At 41.2% G+C, this 14,817-nt stretch overlaps 2 protein-coding genes across 4 annotated transcripts in view; one reads left to right on the top strand and one right to left on the bottom strand.

The window, feature by feature from the left end:
* Window positions 1-3,983, top strand: part of grm2b (glutamate receptor, metabotropic 2b) — a 28,912-nt gene extending 24,929 nt beyond the window's left edge. The window contains exons 5-6 of one of the 2 annotated variants that reach the window (XM_017496562.3): window positions 1,021-1,201; window positions 1,689-3,983. In XM_017496562.3, the coding sequence (XP_017352051.1) occupies window positions 1,021-1,201; window positions 1,689-1,762 (255 nt within the window). In that variant the 3' untranslated portion in view covers window positions 1,763-3,983. Of the gene's footprint in view, window positions 1-1,020; window positions 1,234-1,688 lie in introns of both variants that reach the window. The other variant, XM_017496563.3, reaches the window with a different exon arrangement.
* Window positions 3,984-6,280: 2,297 nt separating this feature from the next.
* rrp9 (ribosomal RNA processing 9, U3 small nucleolar RNA binding protein) lies at window positions 6,281-13,776 on the bottom strand. Of its 2 annotated transcripts, none has more exons than XM_017451117.3 (15): window positions 13,546-13,776; window positions 13,216-13,301; window positions 12,960-13,078; window positions 12,480-12,547; window positions 12,350-12,391; window positions 11,746-11,872; window positions 11,006-11,130; window positions 10,448-10,540; window positions 10,045-10,145; window positions 9,733-9,867; window positions 9,495-9,557; window positions 9,118-9,272; window positions 7,961-8,040; window positions 7,152-7,225; window positions 6,281-6,514 (listed from the first exon to the last, which is right to left on the bottom strand). In XM_017451117.3, exons 1-15 carry the CDS (start codon window positions 13,621-13,623, stop codon window positions 6,418-6,420), a joined length of 1,443 nt encoding a protein of 480 aa, XP_017306606.1. In that variant the 5' UTR covers window positions 13,624-13,776; the 3' UTR covers window positions 6,281-6,417. The 2 variants fall into 2 exon arrangements, with proteins under 2 accessions (XP_017306606.1, XP_017306607.1); XM_017451118.3 differs by having other exon boundaries at window positions 9,127-9,272.
* Between the last annotated feature and the right edge of the window lie 1,041 nt (window positions 13,777-14,817).

Below are 14,817 nucleotides of genomic sequence, written 5' to 3'. Positions count from 1 at the left end.
CACTGTGGCGGCGATAATGATCCTAATGAACAGAAAAAAATGTCCTCAAGTAACCTCAAGCTCACTTTGAAGAACGTCCGTGTTTTCTGCATTGTGCAGATTGATGACGTTCGAAAAAAAAGAAAAAAAAATAAAAGCAGAAGATTTTTTTGTAGTCATGCAGGTCTGCTGAATGAAATGCTAACCTGCCCCCGACAGCATGAAAGCATCCTCCAAGGTTTCAGAAGCTTCTGCTTGCTAAAATTGAAGAATATTAGGCGCAATCTGCAGAGCTAAGAAGGTTCTCTGAATTCAGGAGCCCGGCAGCGTGTGCACCAATGGAGGTCTGCTCCCTTAAAACGACACACTCGTCATTGATGGCATCATTGAAAGAAAACAACAAAGGCCCGGTGGTGAGGTCGTCGTTCTCCTGGTATGTAGAGGATTGATGCGGACTCGCTTAGAGGTCGGCCGATATTGGATTTTACATACCGATAGCGATAACCAAGTCGGGCGGTACGTGCAGAGAACCGATTAATCACAAACAGTGATGATGTCATTTAAAAATAAAATAAAATAAAAATGACACTTTACTCTATAATGAGGCACCGATGAATAAAAATGACGTTCAAATTGTACAATTCTTTGCATTTTCTATCGTTAATTGGGTTTTTAAATATCGAGTCTGCTTTTTAATATGCTAATAATGTAATTTACAATAAAGAGATTTAGGCAACAGGAGAAAAGAGGTGAGCTTTCCAGAAGTGATCTGGGAGCTTAATGATGCACGCCACTAAAAAAACGTAGAGGTCGGTACAGATACATGGGCTTCTTGTGCAGCACATAATTGCTGATCGAAGCAGAGTGAAAATGATCCAAATGTCAAAATGTGACGAGAGGCGTTTAGGTGAAATGTAAATGAATCAATAAATCAGTAAATTCTTTTGAATTCTAACATGGTGCTATAAGGCAGTCATCTGTACTGTATCGCTATCTGCTTAGAAATGTCTTAACACCCGTGTCTCTCGGTGTTCTCCACAGGTTCAGACAACCACCATGTGCATCTCGGTGAGTCTGAGCGGCTCGGTGGTTCTCGGCTGCCTCTTCGCCCCCAAGATCCACATCATACTGTTCCAGCCGCAGAAGAACGTGACGACGCTGAGGGCCAAGGACAACCGGTTCTCCTCGGCCACTACGGCCCCCAGCTCCACCTACTCACACGGTAGTCAAATACCTGCTTCATCCTTATCAGGGGTAAAGGAATTCTATGGCGTATTTCAACCTACTGTCTAATAACTAACCGTTGTTGATTACTTTTCTATTACATTACTCTCCCGAGTCTTTTATTTCTTGCGTATTTTAAACATTTATAAACTTCCATTCTGAACCAGTTAGTTGATTTACCGAACCATTATTTTTCACAGTACAGGGGGGGGAAAAAAGCGTCTGTGGTTAAAAACATATACTCTATAGATAGTATCTCGTTATAGATGAGGTTTAAAATCGCTGGCGTATTCCTTTAAGGTTAGGGGAAAAAAAAAAAAAACCTACGTCATACAGACGTATGTCAAAGACCTTTACATGCTTGAGTGATCAGCACGGTTACACTGAGATTGCATCATGTTTCTGTGCGTAAAAAAAAAGTTTAATACTTGAAAAATGTTCTTTCACTCGAACTGACAAGGAAACGTTTGATATTCCATCCGCAGCTTCAGCCGCGACCGTAGTTCCTACCGTGTGTAATGGACGAGAGGTAGTGGACTCTACGACTTCATCGTTGTGAGGGAGGAACCGAGCACGACTGCACACGACTACACCATCTCCAGTGATGTCATGGATAAATCTTTTATCAATGCCTCTTCCACCAAGGGTGCTTCTGTCATCCGTTTCAGGCACTTACGCGGAAATTCTATTAAACAAAATACTTGGCTATCCAAGAGTTCAATCATTTAAAATAAATAAATAAATAAATAAATAAATAAATAAATAAATAAATAAATACAAATCCTGTAAATGTGACTATGTGGAAACAACGTGCCAGTATGAACTAGTAAGTAGGTTTGTTGCCACATGAATTTATGTTTTTAAGTTACAAAGCTTCGCTGGCAACTAACGTTTGAATGTTGGAAAGTTGGGACTTGCTGTAGTATGGAAGTAAAGTGTAAAATGCTAGAACTCCAGTTCGGAAGGGTCTTTAACACGACTTTGACGACACGCCCTCACCAATAAGCAGTTGGGCGAATTTCTTGGATATTCTTACTATTTAACTTTTGACAAAAAGTTATGAGTCGAGTTCTGTAAATATACATACATATATACATGCATACATATATTTATATATTACAGTTATGTTAGATATCTATCTAGAACAAGGATCGGATGTGGACCCAGCAAAGGGTTTCAGCAGAGGGAACCAATTTCTTCAAAAGATTATTGTGGTTTATCCAAATCACATGCATTTATGTAAATGACTTAGCTGAAGGCAGCTCACTGGACCAGAATCGAGCTGTAATGTTCACAGATTTTTCATTATATTTACCTGCTCTGTGGTCTGATCAGTGCGCTGATGACGGCCCGTTTAAAGAAAAGTTGGCGATGAAAACATAACCTTTAAAGATGGCTGGACAAAGAAGTTTGTGTTTATTCTCCCTGCATCATTCGGTGGCGTTGATCAGATGTGTTGATCAAACACAAAGCACCACCACAAAACAAAACCGAAATGAAGTAATCTTTAATCGTTAAGAATTTTAAAATAACCATAGTCACCAATCAATCGATCACGTTAGTCTCTTATGCAGATCTTTGTAAGCAAGAACGTTTATGTAACTGGACCTCCAGAAACTTTACTTGAATACTCCTGATCTAGAGTTGTAACCTGCTGGTGCGCTTAACTAGCCAGCTGTGACGAGACCAGAACAAATGCGTTACGTCATCAGTCCATGTATATATGGAGTAACTGGCTAATGGTCATAGGTTTATATTAAGATTTTGTAAACAGGGAAATGTCAGATCACAGTAACTTCTGAGTAAATACATATGAAATCTCAGTCCTCCAAAAGGGTCATCTAAAAAGGTTTTCCGTCAGATAATGAAGCATTTGAACAGCCCTCAAGAGGAACAAGGGGAATTGGTGAGGGAAAAAGTCAAGAAGGGCGTGTTAAAAAAGAAAAGGAAAGGGAACTGTATTTAAAATTCATTTGTATGAAGTGTGTCATAGAAGTGAATGCTTTACAGCGCACTTTGGAGTTTAAGGAACATTAACCGTAGATATTTGACTTTACATATTTATAAAATCTGAACTTCACTGAACGAAGCTTATCAGGTAACAATATTCTTCGTCAGTGATGGCACCAAGACACACACTTTCCAGCATTTTGCTGTAGGTACAACCCTGAAAAGTTGTTCTTAAAATGTATAATGTTTTTAGATCTACAGTATTTAGTATTTAAATGACTGCGAAATTATTTAGACCTATTATATATATATATATATAGTTTGCTGTTAGATTAGTTCAGTGTATTATTTTCATTAATAGCACTGAGGTTCAAATATTGAATGTGCAATGATAATGAAGTAAATAAACAACTTTTCAGGGGGTGTATTTACTTTTTCACACCACCGTTTATGATTTAAATATGAAACAGTGGTAGCTGTTAGATCTGTTTTTCAGAAAATGGTCGCGTTTGTGAACCTGACTTGAAGCAGAGCTCTGGGAGGACGTGCGCCAGAGCTCCGCCATGTTTTACTTCCGTAGCTCATTAGCAGATTTGCGTTGTTCTTTACGTGCCGTTAATGAAATGTCCCACGTTTTTATTTCCGTGCACTAGTTTAGTGGCGATGCAAGAACAAATCCCTATAGTCGGTATTTCCTTTTGAACTTGAAGACTAAACCTTTAGTGTGTCAGATTTGAATAAAGTATTTGAGAGTAGCTATAACAATACATGTTATAGGAATGTGTTTAAATGTGAACTTTGGTGAACCCGTCAGTGCTATTCTTGTAATATATGTAAATAAACTTTTTTCAATGACAAACTTGTCGGTTTCTTTGCAGCTTTAAGAAATCAAGACACCAGTGTAATGCATGCGTTCGGTTAGCGTTGGATGATGTCATGACTGGGATGCCACTTAGTCCAGATTTCTTGAACCGTTTTCCCGAGAATGGGAATAATTCCATATCGAATAGGAGCGTTTACACAAGAAATTTAGCATTCGTAAAAATATCGAAACTTTCGTATGTTTACGTTTACGCGCAAGACTAACTGACGTAAACCTTGACTGATTAGGTTACTGCACTTTTATTAATAGACTAAAGTTTAAAAAGCTTATGCATTTCAGTTACAAACAAATTTAATGAAACGCCTGTGAAACCCAGTTGTTTTATATAAAGAGATTTAAGTAAAGAAATATTAAAAATGAAAGGGGGGGGGGGGGGGGCCACACACAAAAAAAAACCCACAACACCCCTGACATACAGTGAATCTACACAGCTGGGGGGGGGGGGGTGGGGGGGGGGGGCAACAACAAAAACAATAGAAACCAGCACAGAAATTCTAAAGGTTTCCATTACAAACCATCAGCTAATCATTAAATCCATTACCAGTCCTAAATGGTATCCACTAGACTGAATATGCCATCAATTGAAGGCAACAAATTACCAGTAGAGACCCACAGGGACCATAAAAGTTTCCATTAAAACCAGTACAATTCCCATTATAACCATTACAAATTCTATATGACTGTTTCTATTGGGGTTTTTTTCCCATCAGGACAGTACAATATAGCCTACTGAATGAATAAAGAGAGAGAGAGAGAGAGAGAGAGAGAGAGAGATGTATCAACTCCAGATTTCTGGTATTTTCACAGGGGTTGTTACGATGCTGAATAATATACCTTTTAATTGGCACAGACTCGAGTCAAAATAAGACTTCTACCTCTGAGGAAGTGTCTTGTCTCTTTTTGCCGTTTATTCCGCCATTTCAGTGTCATGAGCTTTGCCTTTTATGTATATTTGTGGGCGTCACCGAATGCAAATCAGCTGTGGCCGGCACGCGCCAGTTAACTGACGCGTGATTGGCGTTCCATCAGCACGCGCACGCGAGGACAACCAACGGAAAAATCAGCGTTTCTGAAACTATAAATAAATCATTCCGGAAAAAAAACTTTTAGTAAAAAAGGCTGATAAATAAAAGCGCAATCAACCATTTATTTAACCATGTTAACCCATCTCATGGAAAAATATCTCTCTCTTTTTTTTTTTAAAGATTTATTTGCTGAGTATAGGCAGCATTTTGCTCTTAAGTAACGAAGGTTGAGTTTGTTTTGTATAGTCTTTTTATTTATTTATTTAAGAACAGACTAGCATCCATGCTAATGGCAAGAGGACATTAAAGACATTCTGGTGATTTGCTTAAAATGATTGTTTTTTTGTATAACTGTGTTATAATTTCAAAGTCAGCCTCTAATCACTGAAAATAAGGAATAAAGGATGAGAGAACTTACTTTTCTTCTTATTAATAATCTTCAGGAAATTCGGACTATTCGGCGACTTGTTGAACACGTGACTTGTGGAATATTCCAGATCTTTCATAGGGGTGAAGGTGTTCAGGTAGTAGGGCTCAGAGAAAATCAACTACAACGTACATTTTTCATAAGCATGAGATGTGCAATGGATTCATACATTATTCATGCAAAATAATAATAATAATAATAAATAAAAGTTTTTTTAATGATTGTATTTGAAGCTAAAGTGTAGTTATAGTAGGCTGGGACAGATTAAATGGTAAAATAGGAATATAATCAATCATCGACAGGGTGGTGTATCCATCCATCCTTTTTCTATACCGCTTATCGTTCAGGGTCACGGGAAACCTGGAGCCTATACCAAGGAGCCTATACCAAGGCGGGGTACACCCTGGACAGGGAGCCAATCCATCACAGGGCACACTCACATACACATACCCATTCATACACTACAGCCTACCATTCATGTCTTTGGACTGGGGGAAGAAACCAGAGTACCTGGAGGAAACCAGGGAAAACATGCGAACTCCGTGCACACACAAGGCCATGGCGGGAATCAAACCCCCAACCCTGGAGGTGTGAGGCGCTCGTGCTAACCACTAAGCCAGCTTTAACCAGTCATTTAAAAAAAAAACAAACAAAAAAAAAAAAACCCATCCCTGCCAATGAGCTGTTACTTTAGAAACAATAACGATATTAGAGCAAGTGCATTAATATAAACCTAACCAATCAGAATCCAGAATTCAACAGGTATAAAGGTATGTAATAATGAGTCAAATCTGGGAACTTAAATTTATTTTTAGATTTCTGCACAATATTACATATTGAACATAACGGAATACTAATACAGATGCCAACAAAAAATATCCATAATAAAACTAGACAAAACTCCAGTCCTCAGAGTGTGTATTATTGTGTTATTGCTCAGTCGTCATAGTCTCTTTGTTCTGTCTTCTGAGAGGAATGATGTAAAGTCCGTTCTTAGCCTCCTTCATCCTCCACCATCGGCCAAGTCTAAAACACACACACACACACGTATGATGCTGCGTCACAACTAAAAACTTACTTTTTCCTCCACCTTAAACTGGTTAAGTTTGGTAATAATGGATGTTTATATTATCAAATCAATATAAAAAAAAAAGCCACCAGAAAAAAGAAAGAAAAAAAGAACCATTGGTAAGTTCTTTGTTTTTCTTCAGTAGATGTAGTCTATCATATCAGTCTATGTAGTAGTAAATCATGGCGCTATCCTCCTGTATTTAGTGAAAACAAAAAAAAAAGCCTGATTAAAAGGCTTAAAACATCACTCAGAGAAGTCCGGGAACTTGAGGTGGTCAGACTTTCCAAGTGGGAATTACGAGTTGGAGGTCTATTCAAATGAATTTATTTTTCTACTCTGAAATCAAAAACTTTACAGTTCCCACTTGTTAAATAAATTACACCCTCTTTGCACATTTTTGATCAAAATCATAGGGCACTCAGGCTGCGAGGGAGAGAGCACCCCCACCACCACCACCACCACTTTATCTGCACAGAGCAACAGCGCCGCCATGTGCCTGCACAATGCTGTTACACTAAGTGCTCTCCGCTGATCAACAGGACTACAGCGTATTTACAGTTTTAAATAATGTTGTCGATGACCGGTGTGTACCTGTGCTCCTGTCCAACGCCGGCCACCAGGAACTTGCCCGTGTTGGAGAATTTCAAACTATTCACAAAACCATTCTGAAAGAAAGAAAAACAGAGGAAAGTCCCTCTTGATTAACTGCCAGGATACTGTACACACGATTCATGATTATGGCGATGTGACCAAAGCTACACCAGTGAAATGATTAAAAACTGAAGCAAATATATGATCTGAAACTGAAATGATCAATTATTTCAATTCCATCTGAATTTGAACAAAAGTAAGGTTCCTGTTTTATCCCATCACCTCATGAAAGACGGGTGTGGCTTATTTGATTGAATTGTGGTCATCTAGCTTATGCCAAAACGCCAGAGAAAGGGGGGGGGGGGTAATGATCAGCTTGTAGAGATTTTGAAATATTGTTCCTACCACAGCATCTGATGCATTTTTCTTAAACCTTTCTGGCAGGCAGGTGTTCAGATTGCTTTCAATGGCTGAAATTGATCTTCCTGAATGCATAACCTAGCGCTCTGCCCTCGAGTCGCACATAACATCACCACACGTTTTCATCAAATCAATTCAATTTGTCCAATAACGCCCAAAAAAAAGAAAAGAAAAAAAAAAGCATTCTTCTTGTGAGTGCTGTACCGAACACCAACATCACATCACGGTGTCCGGCGCTGATGCAAAAGCGGTTTAACGGAAGGAGGCGTGTTGACGGCGAACACAGAAGAGACAGTTACCAGTACATAACTACAGCCTGATGTGACGCCTGTGTCTCACTGTGCTCAGGATAAAGGTTCAGATATGAAACGCTCCGTATCGTTTCTCACCACTGGGATGCTGAAGAGCGGCTCCAGGCCTCGGAATCCCGGCCCGCACTTCCACAGCTGCACAGAGGCATTATGGGAGCCTGAGGAACAGCACAAGAGCACGATGTTGTGTGAATGAGACGTTCAAAGAGCGGGCATCTTTCACACTCTCTGTCTGTCTCTATCCTTCTGTCTCTCTGTCCATCTCACTTTCTCTCTTCTTGCTCCATCATCTCTATCCCTGTCATTTTCTCTCTCTCTGTGTGTCTTTCCATCTCTCCTTCTCTTTACCTGTTCTATCATTTAACTGGCTGTCTCTCTCCCTTTCTCCCTCTGTCTTTCTATCTCTCTCCGTCTCGCTTTCCCAGTCTTTCTCCCGCTTTGTCCTTCTGTCTCTCTCCATCGCTCTCTCCCCATCTTTCCTTCAGTCTGTCTCTCTCCTGCTGTGATTCTGTCTCTCTGCCTCTCCGTCTCCCTCTTGCTCCCCCGCCTCTCTACCTCTGTCCTTCCGTGTCTCTCTGTCCATCCCTCTCTCTTTTCCTGTTCGTTCATTTCTCTAGCTGCCTTTTCCCGCTCTCTCCCTCTGTCCTTTTTGCTCTCTCCGACCATTTCTCCCTCTGTCTCTCTCACGTCCCCTCTCTCTTTACGTCTGTCCGTCTCGCTCTGTCCTTCTGTCTCTCTCTCCATCCATCACTCACTCTCTCTCTCCGTCTGTCTGTCTCTCTCCGTGACAGGAGATCACCACGAGTTGAAAAGCGGAGCTGTTTACAGTGTGATGGCGATATTGAGTTTGAGAAAGAGTGTGTGTGGGGGTGTGTGAGAGAGAAAAACAGAGAAAGACATGAAGAATAGACACGAGTGTGTGGGTGTGTACTTTCGAGTCTCTGAGTGAACGTGTGTGTGTAGAAAATGTTTGAGTGAGGCAATACAAAAGAGCTTGTGAGTACGGCATCGTTTTTCAGCTCGGTATAAAACGTTAATAAAAAGAACGTGTCATAATAAAAAGTCTTTTATTTTCAGAAATCGTTCTTTTCTAAGCCACACTCGGGTAACAAAAACAAACTACAGCTAACAGAAAGGAGCTAATCACAAAAACAATTCACAGAGGCTTTAGGTGTGTGAACTTGTGCTGATACATATATTAATATGCGTGTGTGTGTGTGTGTGTGTGTGTGCACCTGAGGCACCTGAGGCTACGGTGTCGGAGTTGTGCAACGCTGCAACGGAGGACACCCAATACGGCCCTTCCAGCCCGGCGTCGCCATGGAGACCGTGTGCCCGCTTCACAGTAGTCAGCGGCTTCTTCCTGTTCACGGACCAGACGGACACGCAGCTGGACACGGACACACAGACGGACCAGCACATTTTTCGTTAAAAACCGTCAAAGGGTTTACAGAAGAACCGCTGCATCAGATTTCCATTTGAAAAGAAATCAAATGTTAGGGCTGACTAAACTAATTTCAAACAAACCAAACAACATTACCAGAAATTCATCACCTTCTTTATTTTGAAAATGATTTACTGCTTAAAATGACTCGCGATTTTAAATTCATACCCGTCATCGCCGCCTGAAACCATGTGCTCTTCGTTTATGAGCTGGATGCAGTCGATGGAGCTCCTTCAGAGAGAGAGAGAGAGAGAGAGAGAGAGAGAGAGAGAGAGAGAGAGAGAGAGAGAGAACGTTATGGATGTAAACGGGGGGGGGGGGGGGGCATAAAGATCCGAGTCAGATGCTGCATTTCTGCATTGAACACGAGATTTGAGAAGGGTTGTGTGTTTGTGGTGAAGCTCACTCGTGCCCGTTGAAGACCAGCTGCGTCTCCTCGGCGATCTTCCACACTCGGAGCGTTCGATCGCGGCCCCCTGCGGTCACACACCTCTCCCGTCCGAGGCAGTCCAAGCCCGTGATCGCGTCCTGATGCCCAAATCTGAGGAGCAGAACAGTTTAAAAAAAAAATAAAAATGTACGTATGTGTGTGTGTATATATATATTTTTTTAAAAACACTCCATCTAGTTCATGTTTTGGACAGGAGAACGTCTCTACAACAGCTGGAATAAAGCCTGCAGTGTGTGTGTGTGTGTGTGTGTGTGTGTGTGCACTTACAGAGTTTCTACATAAGCGTTCTCATCCACGTTCCACACTTTGACTGAGCGATCGTGAGAGGCGCTGTACAGGTCATGTGTTCCTCTCCTGAACGCCAACCCCTGATAAATTAATTAAATCATGATTTAAATTAAAAATAAATAAATAAATAAATAAATAAATATCGCACATAAGACATAAGCACTTAACTCACATTTACACCTTTATAAGAAACAGTTTTATTTTAAAGTAGTGTTTATCTCTATAGATTTGCCATTTTTCTGAAAAGTTCAGAAACGTTTCCGATCATTACTTTTATTTAAATTCGCCAAAAAAAAAAAAAACAACATGATTTCTCTGCACGCGCGCGAAAAGGAGAACGGGTCGGTTACGCATCAGGAACGACGATGAGCCGCGTCCTCACCGATACGGCGTCTCTGTGTCCCGTGAACCTGTACAGGTGCTTACACGTAGCAGCTTCCCAGATCATGATCAGCTTGTTCGTGTCTCCTGTGGCCTGGGAAAGAAGAATGGCTTTAATAATCACGAAGCTCTGGTGATAAACGACAGTTCTTCTGCTCTGTGTGGTTCTGTACACTAGGGGGAAAGAAAATAAACATCAGTTCCACATGAATGAATTAAGCGACAATAGCACTGTTTGTTTTCGTAACTCAAACATGATTTGATAAAATACCTTCAAGCGCTCGGTCGAACTCGGGTCGCTGGCTCGTGCCACACGCGACTTACTCATGTTAACTTAATACTAGAGTTACCTCTTCTAAAAACTATATTTTATATATATTTTTTTTTCCTTTTGTCTTCAATATAAGAAGATTTTATAACCCTTCTCCACTTCTAAACAAAGCTTTCTATTTCCTGTGCACAAAACACCCCCTAATACACGAGCTGAACTCTTTCTCTCACACACACACACACACACACACAGAGAGGTAATAATCACACTTTTAGTGTGTTCCCTCACCAGGTATTTGCCATCAGAGGAAATAGCCATGCAGAGGACGTGTCCCGTGTGACCCACGTGCCGTTCCTCCGTCCCCTTCCTCCCTCCTGCGATCTTCTGCACCTTCCTCCCGCTCTCCACCTCCCCTACACACACAGACCATCATTTCCACCACACACACACAAACTACTTTATTCCTCGAGTGTACAAGCCTTTCAGAGGCTGGAAAAGAAATGTTTCCTCACTTCCCACACACACACACACACACACACACACACAACAGCATTAAGTGTGAAACCTGAAGTCCTGACGCTGTTAATAACGCAGGACTGACAGGAAACAATATTGAGCTTTTAGGGACGATATATTTCACTGAACAACACCACAGACGTACAGGACGTTCTCTCGGCGGTCGTCCGGCGAACAAAACCAACACGTTATTTCCTTCGGCGGTGTGAGGCTACAATTCGGACAAAAGTAATCAATAGTGTAAAATAAAACCACTGCGTACGCGTCACTGCGACAGAACTGTTTAAGTACATGTAATTAAACATATAATACAGTGTATATACTCATGGTAAATGTTAGAACGCTAAAGATTTCGGAAACTAGTAGTTTTTAAATCAACCTAAAAGAAATTTTTTTTAAAAAGGCGGCTCGGCCAAACCCGGAACTAGCGAAGCAGCCCGGGACATCAGAAGCGTGAGCGCCTGAAACACCAGGAATCTTTTTTTTTTGAAAAAGTTTTAAGGCATAGTTACACTTGATGATGGAACAGTCTTTAGACGCGGAGAAGATGTGTTTCTCGTCCGGGGTGATGACCAGACACGTGACGGAGAGCTTGTGTCCTCTCAGCAAGCGGATTTCGGCAGGATCCGGCGCTATGAGCTGGACACGAGGACAACAAACAGAGACACGTCGATGCGTCAGAATGCCGTGCAGCATCGCTTAACCTTCAACTTCAATCGGATGAATCTCAGACCGGATCATGTTCTATTTCCCCGCTGAAGCAACGAAGCCCTTCTATAGATCAAACAGATTTACAGTAATTATCTACGTTGCCATGGTTACAAAAAACGTCACTGCTCTGAAAGAGCGTTCTTGTTTGTATTTTTTTTTTTTATTTACTCTTCGTCGTCTTTCCAAACAGAGCTGAAAGTACACCGCGTATGACTTTATATGGCTATAAAATACGAGGACAAAAGCCAAGACAGAAAGAAAAATCATAACAGCCTGATCGTCGTCGTCTCTACGGCCTATTTCCGGGCGCGACCGTGACAACGCCGTGCGTTTTAAATCTCACGATCTATCGAGGCGCAGCGAAGCACCGAGCTCGGTACGGCCGTAAACAGGAACTCGACTCACCTCTTCAGCGATGCGTCTCTGCAGTTTGCCTTTCTGCTCCAGCTGTTGGGAGGCGAAAGACGTTAGAAAGATCAAACATGGAATCGCGACAAACGGTTTCACATTTAAACCAACGAAAATGGGAGCGTACCACGTCCTCCTGCAGGCGTCCGGCTATCAGGTCTGATTCAAACTCCTCGTCTTCCGCCTTCTTCTCCTCTGTACGCCAAAACACACACGCACAATCTACAAAGACTGCCTTCACTTCACGAGCCTTGGCACAAAAGTCTGATATTTTTGCGTTTCAGAGTCCGTTAATCAGAATATCGGACGTAAGCGCCTAAACACGAGTCTACTGACCAGATAATCAGAACCATATCTGAACGTGGCCCGTTTCGATTCTAGCCGCTAATTCAAGCAATAACGGGTAACAATATCTGATCGGTGTTAGAAGATGAAACACAGTCAGATGCAGCAGAAGGTTTATTCGTTGTGATGATTTGTTTTATTTCTCTCCTGCTCATACACGGTCAGTAAATCTCACCGAACGAGATCAGGTGTAATAAACTCTCATCCAGGATCAGCGTTAACGGCATCGGATCAGAACAAACGCCTGTACGCCTTCACTGACCTTCTTCTCTCAGCTGCTCCAGGTAAAGCTTAGCCAGACGCAGCTTCTTCTCCTGCGGCGTCTCCTCGATCTCCTCGTCCCCCTCCACCTCCTTCTGCTTTCGAACCTGCGCGTCATCGCTGTACGAAAGAGAGACGGATTACAAACTCGGTGGCGGTTGGAAAACTTGTATCGTCTAGAACACGTACAATCTGAAAGGTTCGCAGTATTAAAAAGACAAAGAACAGAAGGTGTGTGCTTCAGTTAGGAGTCTGACTTTTCGTTTTCTGATTCGCTGGAGATTTCCTCACTCTGGCGTTTATTGAGCTTTTGTGGACGCCCTTTTCCACCCTGATTATCAGCCTAAAGACAAAAAAAAAAGAACAACAGTGTCAATGTAGAGTCTGCACCCAACACTGTAAATAACACACAAATTACTGAAAGCACTACAACTTTAATAAGGAATTAGATGCATATTAATCTGCACTTGTTTTTACTTTAACTGTGCTTAGACTTGGAGACAGAAATAACAACGTTGAAATATTTTCTATGTTTACAGGCATGAAGAGTACTGTATAGTTTAGCCATAAGCTAGCTAAAATCTTACCTTCCGCTTGCCAGCAACAGACTTTTCGCCTTTCCCGGCAGCCATTGAGGCGGATTTCTTCTTTATAAAGAAAGACATGATTAATAAATATTGAACTATCCTATTGATTTTCACTATGATAAAGTAGAGTGATTTAATTCATCAAAAATATTCAGTTAGCTCATGCATTAAAGCCCCACATGGAACACTTCCACATGTTACTATCTTTTTTGTTTTCTTCGGTTGAGGAGCGTGTAAGCGGGTGTTTGCTCATTATCGTCCCCCAGCGGATCGGAGAGGCACGGGAATACTCGCGAATCACTTTACCGAATTGGGAGTTTTAAACGGAATCGATTCACTGCTCGACCGCGATTCACTGTAACGAAATGAATCCTTTATACAAAATCGATTCACTGCTAGACCGCGACTCGCTGTAATGAAACAAATCCGTTCTACAGAATCGATTCACTCTCCAACGCGATTCATGCTACTAAAACGAGTCAATTAAAGTGAACCGATTCACTTTCTAAGTGACTCACTTTAATTATAATTCCTTTACACAGAGTCGATTCACTCTGTACCGCCACTCACTGTAATGAACCGAGTCCTCTATACGGAATAGATTCGCTTCTCGATTCATTTGCTTCGCTTCACAGAGAGATGAATAAATATGAAATTTTTTATTTCACAACCAGTGATCTTACAGAAGCTTAGCTAAGGCTACGTTTATAATTCATTCCAGTTTAGCTCATAATAACAGACAGGCAAGACAAGTTTATTTACATGAAAATTCATTTCATACGCAAAAACAATTTATAGTATTTTACAAAACTAAAAGCAAAAAAAAAAAAAAAAAGAGGAAATAAAAGTCATAAATTAGATATAAACAGTACAAAGTGCAGGTAGAAAGTGTCAAAGGCATGCAACAAGAGCAGTGTTTTCAATCTGGATTTAAATATGGCTGAATTTAAACCAAAAACTGAAAGAATTCAAATAAAATAGACCTCTTTTGCTAAAACTCCAAACAATTCATCCAACTCATATTAAGGAGATGTTTAAAGGAAACTATTCATTCCCAAACTGACACATTACTAATTTACATACAATCCAATCTACTCACTCACTCACTCACTCAGTCACTTCATCCTGGTCAGGGTTGAGGATCCAGAGCCAATTACAGGAACTCTGGGTGTGAGGCGGGAGTACACCCTGGATGGGACATCATGCACACACACACACACACACACACACACACACACACACACACACACAAATGCACAAACACATGCACAC

Source organism: Ictalurus punctatus, chromosome 21 (assembly GCF_001660625.3).
Source record: "Ictalurus punctatus breed USDA103 chromosome 21, Coco_2.0, whole genome shotgun sequence".
NCBI lineage: Eukaryota > Metazoa > Chordata > Actinopteri > Siluriformes > Ictaluridae > Ictalurus > Ictalurus punctatus.
Note: the sequence above shows the minus strand (reverse complement) of the source record. Positions and strands in the feature narration are given on the sequence as shown.